At 32.5% G+C, this 7,447-nt stretch overlaps 1 protein-coding gene across 4 annotated transcripts; it reads right to left on the minus strand.

The window, feature by feature from the left end:
- Positions 1-6: 6 nt before the first annotated feature.
- On the minus strand, positions 7-5,493 carry LOC110611509 (vacuolar protein sorting-associated protein 54, chloroplastic). Of its 4 annotated transcripts, none has more exons than XM_043955533.1 (7): positions 5,382-5,493; positions 4,353-5,278; positions 3,547-3,609; positions 2,090-2,169; positions 1,557-1,674; positions 829-903; positions 8-732 (listed from the first exon to the last, which is right to left on the minus strand). In XM_043955533.1, exons 2-7 carry the CDS (start codon positions 5,181-5,183, stop codon positions 658-660), a joined length of 1,242 nt encoding a protein of 413 aa, XP_043811468.1. In that variant the 5' UTR covers positions 5,184-5,278; positions 5,382-5,493; the 3' UTR covers positions 8-657. The 4 variants fall into 4 exon arrangements, with proteins under 4 accessions (XP_043811469.1, XP_043811468.1, XP_043811467.1 ...); XM_043955532.1 differs by having other exon boundaries at positions 5,378-5,455; XM_043955535.1 differs by having other exon boundaries at positions 11-443; positions 4,353-5,483.
- Between the last annotated feature and the right edge of the window lie 1,954 nt (positions 5,494-7,447).

Raw genomic sequence — 7,447 nt, forward strand, 5'->3', positions numbered from 1 at the left:
CCTCAGATACCAAAATGGATTTCTCTAGTTAATAGTACACTTAGACATGCCCAATGCACTCTCACATATGCACATAGAAACAACATTCATGCATGAAAATCAATCCACTTTTGCTATGATGAATAATCAAATTATTCTGGGAGGTTTCATACAATTTAACAAGATCTTGAATTACAATATTTGTTTGGCTCAACATGGTACTCTGCTCAGCCTTACACAAGCCCAAACCAGTTAAGGTTGGCCATATGGATCGATATTCCACCCAGCTTAGGACAACATATTCCGAAATATCTATAGTTCTCTTAAGTCCTTTCTCACTATTTCTCCTCATGTCATCTTAGATCTGCTCCTCCCTTTCTTATCTCCAACCACTTCAGTGTGCTCAACCTTTCGTCCCAGAGAATTTTCTTGACTCAACATTTACTGCTCACAGTTTAGAATTCCTAAAAAGAGTAACCAAATTACAATTTACAATTTGAGATGCCAACGTAAATTTGCTTTAGCTTGTATATCTCCCAGTTTTCCCACATCCAGGGCAGGTCAAAAACAGAAACATGACCATAAAAATATTCGATTTTAAGAACCTATAAACAACAGTCAGAATGTCATTAAAAGAAGTCCAACTACAGAAACATGACTGTCACCATTATGCAGAGATTACCATACTTGACAATAACAAAACGCATGTTTCAAGGAAGTCAGTCGAATCCATGCAGTGCATGGCCCCAGCTCCTAGTTTAAATATTGAAGTGAAAATTTTCAACTTCAGTGCAACAATGTATGAAGATGAACAATGTATGGCCAATAATAAGTATGCATTATACTTACTGTTCTAAGCAACCCCACAATGAGAGGGAGGAGTCGATCACGAAAATTAGAGGTCTCTTCTTCATCTAGCTTAACCTGCTTGTGTGATTAGTTAAATAAGTGCATAAGTCCATTAAAGATAGTTAACTAAAATAGAAACAAGCATCAAAAAGTTTTACAAAGAAAACAACATTGAAAAATCATATTAAGTCAACCAATATGTATCATTTGTTTCAGAAATGATGGAACTAATGGGAGTTAAGTGCTAAATCAACATCTAAAATCTTCAGACTATTAGGTGCCCATAAATCATGAGAATGATGAAGCAAAAGATACAGATCTTGGATTAGATGCCTGAGACAAAATGAGATTTACAATTGCGACTGTGAGCAACATACAGAAGCATAAGCAACATAATAGCAAGCAACATACTCATATAATCTGATAATTGAGCAAACTGCTTCCTTAGGCAACATATTCAGCACAATGAAAGTCAACATGGTACAAATACAATACAAAATTAAATTAGGCAACATACTCATCTCATACATCACCCATACAAAATTATAGCAGGCAACATACTAGCATTATTACCATATCTGATATATAAGATTCTCATCCCCCGCTCAATACAAATGAAGTCTTCATTGCATAAAATTAATTATGGAATTACGGCCACAGTAGTAACTAAAGCAGAACTAAAGGACTTCTGCAAAAAAAGAAAATGGAACATATGAAATTTAGCATACTTCATCATCTTTTCCATTAGTGGAAATGGAAGCCCTGGCTTTAGCTTTAGATAAAATAACCACATCTGCATCCCCAGCATCATGTATTGCAGCACGCATAAATTCCGCTGAAAGAATGCTACAAAAATAAATCCAGTAGGTTACCATAAACCAACAGAATGGCATTCATTTCATTTTCCATATTAAATTCTTGGGCATTTCTTACTCAATTGAAGCACAAGATACATACTGACTGACAACTATTACTTAATTGAGCTCATAATTGGCAAATCGTCATAATATCAAGGAATAAAATTTAATAAGTGGCCATTGTGGAACATTTTTTCTCTGAAGCAACACTAGAATAAATAGAATATTAAGATAAGCTCAATAGTCATGAAACATTGCAAACTGCAGAATACAAAATGCTATGTGCCACAAAATTTTTCTTTACTTCAGCAAATAATACACATTGATCATGCAAAAAGGAGAAAGGAATAGCTTAAAAACAAACTAAAGCAACCTAGTGGTATAATCTTTCAAAGCAATTATACCTATTTATGGAATCTATTGAAGCCCCCACATGATCACGAAGGTGACGAAAGCAATGGAGACCAGTCAGCTCATCTCCATCCTAAAAAACATATACAGGATGAGTAAGTTTTTTCCCAAAAACTAAGCATAACTAAAACAAAAGGTCCGTCAAAAGAAAAAATGTAAAATTAGAAAAATAAAAGGCAGAGATTCAATTAAGGCCAGTAAAAACATAAGAAACAACATCACTGTATCTAAATACTTAAGCTATTTATTTCTGTTAAGCAATGTTTGAAAAGCCCTATTTTACCTTTTGTGTTCATAATATTATCACCTCCATTAAAAAGTGACACAATTTTGAGAGGTGAGGATAGAAAATTAAATATTTAGACTAGAATGCAAGTTAATCATTTAAACAAGTAGAAAATAGTATGATAATCTACAATCAAATTGTTCTACAGTTCCCCATATCATTGTACATCACAACCCACCTAACTTCAATAGGCCAATGCAAGAGGGTGTACAGGAATATTTTTTATGTCTAGAAGTATAGGGAGGGGTGCCATCCTAGTGCACATTGAATATATTAGGTAGCCCAACAAGATAAAGAGGAGAGTGTGAATAACAATAACAACATCAACATCTAAGCCTTGATCACAAACTAATTGGGGTCAGCTACATGGATCCTTTGTCACCATTCAGCTTTGTTAGACACCAAGTCCACAACAATACAGGGAGTGTGAAGTGAAATAGAAAAAATATTAATAATAATAAGGTGCCAACAAAACCAGAAAATAATAAGTTTTGAACATAAATTCAAATTGAATAGCAATCTCAAAAGGAGATTCTGGAGACCATTTCTCAACAATGCACCTAAATCTCTCAGTTTGTTGACACAAGCTCCACATTAGACACAAAGGAATCACCCTCCAAACAGCCCTACTCTAATGATATCAAAATAATCTCTACCCACTGACCTAAATCTGAACCTCTGAATCAGCCATAACCCAGTGATCCAAACAAAATAAACAAAAGCATACTGCCCAATCCTATTGCAAACAAACAAAATGGTCGCAGGAAGCACATGGGATTTCCACCACATGTACATCTAAAACCAGCCAAAATTCTGAGCAAAATGGACTACGTTAGATGTAAGTTTAATTCTCAACATGCAATATAAATACTTGACTTCAAACTTCTTAACATTGTGTTTGGAACCAAATGAATATGAAGTTCATTTCATGTGCTTATAACCATGTAGAATTCATTTATAACTAATATACAATTCATTAAATTGAGTCGCAGAAAAATTCCAAAACTCTATGTTCATTGTAGAATTCATTTGCAAATTCACTTATTTTGACAGGAGGTGATCCAAGTCAATCAATTCCACAAGCTCAAATAGAACCTTAAACTCAATAATGTACTAAAAACAAACTGTTGATGATGGGAACTCCATCCATGAACCAAGACATACCAATAGATGCTGTAAATCATCAGTAACATCCAAAGCTCCAGCACAATCTGCAGATGCAACAAGCTGCATGACAAAAAGCAAAAATTACTTTTATATTTTCATTATGAATAAAGTCACAACTTAAAAACACACAACTTCTGCCAAAAGTTCCAAGAATATGGAATACAAGAAAGTAAATGAGCCACAAAAAATGGACCACGCAAGTAGATTACGTTTTCTAAAACAATTTCGGCAAGCAATCAGAAACAGCAGAATAATTTGTTTTGTTGTGTAAATCATGCAAAAGAAAACCAAATTGTGAATCCACGGGGCTGAATTTAAGATTAACATAACATAGGCAGAAGACATTTAGAGGTAAAGCAGCTAGCAACCAGTAGTACTAACAATAAAATCTGCACTCTGCTTGGAAAGAGGTAAAGTAAAGTTTTCTAGAGTATGATATTATAAGGTACCTTTTTCACGGTTTTTAAATTTTAATTAGTTTTTATTGTTTGGAAGAAAGACCTTAAAAAACTTCACTTTCTCGGAAACAAAAATTTAAGGTTTTTATTTAAAACCTTTCATGACCTTAAAAAACCTCCTCCCAAACAAAGGTAAGGGACTGGCCTTCCCTATACACATAAAGAATTAATTTGGAGTTCATTTCCACTTAATTGTACGCTAAAGTACAGAAACAAAACAATCATGGGAGGATATTCCCAAAAAAATTAGCGAAGAAAATTTCAAAGCTAGTCCAAGAAGGAGAGCACTAAACAAAATAGATTTTTTTTTTTTTGAGCTGATAAATTGATATAACATAATTTTACCAATTTGAGAGCTGAAAGAGCTTGGTTAACATATAATATAACCCTCAATTTTTGCTGCAGAGCCAACAAATTACTCCTGGTAGCATTTAACTCCTGAATATGCCTTGCGGACTCCACAAGATCCTTATCCAAAAGCCTTATAGTCTCCTTCAACTCCCGAAGACGACTACATCCTCCCAGTATCTTAACATTGAGATCCTGCAACTGCCCCTGCGCCTCGAAAAAAGAATTGGATCGCAACGCAATCTCCTTCACCAAGTGCAATTCCACCACGTCCAAATACTGCGACAACTTCTCTTGCAGCACTACATTCTCCGACACGTTGGAGAAGGGGCAAGCAGCGCGGAACGTGGGTCCATCTTCTAAAGCGAAATCTTCTTTGAAATACAATGCAGGTACCTCTCGCAAGCATGCTACAAGTGCCTCGCCTTGGCCGCCGATGCTCTCTAAGTCCAAGTTCTCCTCTTTGCTGGTGTGATTCCTAACGTCCTCAAATCGGTGATAGGGCTCAGCAATGGAGGATAAATAGCTTTGGAAATCGGATCTCGACAAGTCTGAGGATGCCTTATTGGGAATCAACGGGGCGAACTCTGGCGGAGCGACCGCAGTGGAGGAGGACCACCAGCCGACCCAGGATGCATCAGAGCCGTAGACACCGGATTTGCCGACGTGAGGATTATTGAGTATTGAAGAGAGACTCTGAACGCTAGCATCGGAGATAGATTTAGACAAGGAGGAATTGATACGGAAACTAACAGCAGAGGTGGAGCTGGAGGTAGAGGTAGGGGAATCAACCGTAGACCTTCCCAATTGGGAAGGCTGCAAATCCATAATCAAGGTCGGAAAACCATTAAAGAGTGAAGTTGTTCAAGTGGGAAGATAAAACCCTAGAGAGATCTGAGAATTGAATTTGATAGATCTAAATGCTGAGAGAAGAGGTGAAGAGGAGAGGAGAAAATCATTTGTTAATTATCTTATTTATAATTTAGTTAGGAAACAAGGAAGAAAAATAGAAGGATGTTTACGGACGTCGAGCTTCTTTTTGTAGGCTTCAAGTTAGATCTAGCTGCTGAATATTCTGAGCGTTGGTGCGTAGCATTTTATGCAAAATTAAAAATAAAATCTCAGTTGCTCTCTCAGCCTATATGTGTTGGATCCAACCACGGAGCGAGAGTCGAAGGAGAAAGTGGAGAAGATTTGGGTTCTGGATCTGGACACGTTGATGGGCTGGGGCCCAATGTAAGGGTGCGTTCGCAGATGTTTGGGAGGAGGCATAATAAAGTAAAATGATTTCTAAACCTTAATAAATAATATTTTTTTATTTATTAAGAAAATAAAATTTTTAAAGATATTTGGAGGTTATATCTCTAATTTAGTAGGTGGATTGCAACTAAAGATTTTTAAAAATTATTTAAAATCTCTAAAAATTTTGCTTTAAAAACTTTCTACTTTACTAGTATATTACAGTAAGCGAGTAATATTTAGTTCAAATCAAAAAAATCGATCGAATCGAATTAATTTGAAAATTTAATTTGATTTTTTATTCAGTTCAGTTTGGTTCGGTTCAGTTCGGTTTGATTTTTAATTTTAAAAATTTTTATTATTTCGATTTGATTCGATTTTAATCAGAAAAAAATTAAAAAAATTAAATCGAACTGATTTAGTGACAATAATATATTATTTTTAATAATATAGAAAAATTAAATTATATTAAAAATAAATTATTCCAATTAAATTTTAAAATACTAAAAATAAAGTGTAAAAAATAAAAAAAAATTATTAAAAATTCAAACCGATCAAACAGAATTAAATTGAATCGAATTAGATCGGTTCGATTAATTTCGGTTTGATTTTTATAAATATTAAAATTTTATTTTTGATTTATTTAGTTCAGTTTGATTTTGAACTGAATCGACCGAATAGTCACCTGAAGGTTTTTAAATTTTTAAATATAATTAAATTTTTTTATTGAAAATAAATACAATTGAGTCTTATATTTTTATCAAGATCAAATAAGATTAATTTTTGTTTTCAATTAAGCTCTATATTTTTATTAAGAGTTATATAAGTTTTGTTTTAATATAATATTTTTTATAATAAAATATTATTTTTAATAATAAAATATTTTTACAATAAAAATCCTCTTTTGTAATTTTAAAAATAATTTATTGTTTCTATATAGAATTTTAATTTTTATGTTAATTAAAATACTAAATTTTTTATATTTTAAATTATAAAAAAATAATATTTTTTATTTAAAAAATAATATTATACTAGATCGTAATTTATTTGACTCTTGACCATAAAATGCAAGAATTTGATTAGCTAAAAAATTAATTAAATTTATTTGATCATAATTTATTGGATTTATTTCTTTTTTAATTAGTTATTCAAAATGGTTTTTGAAAAGTAAAAACAAAGATATAAAAATACAAAAATATGGTTCCATTTTTCAGTTTTTTACCACTCAGCCACGTACGTATCTTTTAATTCTCATGGCCTACTCCCATCTTCTTCATCTATACTTAATAACAATTATTTTTTTTATTATAGGTGAACTTTCAAATTTGATGTGTATTAATATTTTCACATCAATTTTTAATATAATCAATAACACAATTTTTTTTTTTATACTAATTCTTTGCCTGACAGTTTTAATTTTGATACATTTCTTATTTTTCATCTTGTCATATTTGGGGCTCCACATATTTTATAAAAAAAATATATTTTATAGATAAATACACGACCAAATAATATAATAGCACAAAAAATTCAAAATTTAACACGGTTAAATCTCCATAAAAAAAATAGGGTAAACTGCAATTTAATCCCTCTGATTTAGTGAAATATAACATTTCGTCCCTCTGTTTTAAAAGACCTTCAATTTAATCCTTCACATTTAAAAAAATTACAAAATAGTCCCTACCGTTAAATTTTCAATTAACCTTCCATTTATTTTAATGAAAATGACTAAACTACCCTTTAAGTAAAAAAACTCAACCAAACAGTATTCACTCCATCTCAACACAAAAGGAGGAGGAGGAGGAGAAAGGATCGGAAAAAGAAGGAGGAGGAAAAGAAGAAGAAGAAGAAGA

The sequence above is a fragment of the Manihot esculenta genome, chromosome 3 (genome assembly GCF_001659605.2).
Source record: "Manihot esculenta cultivar AM560-2 chromosome 3, M.esculenta_v8, whole genome shotgun sequence".
In the NCBI taxonomy this organism is placed as follows: Eukaryota; Viridiplantae; Streptophyta; class Magnoliopsida; order Malpighiales; family Euphorbiaceae; genus Manihot; species Manihot esculenta.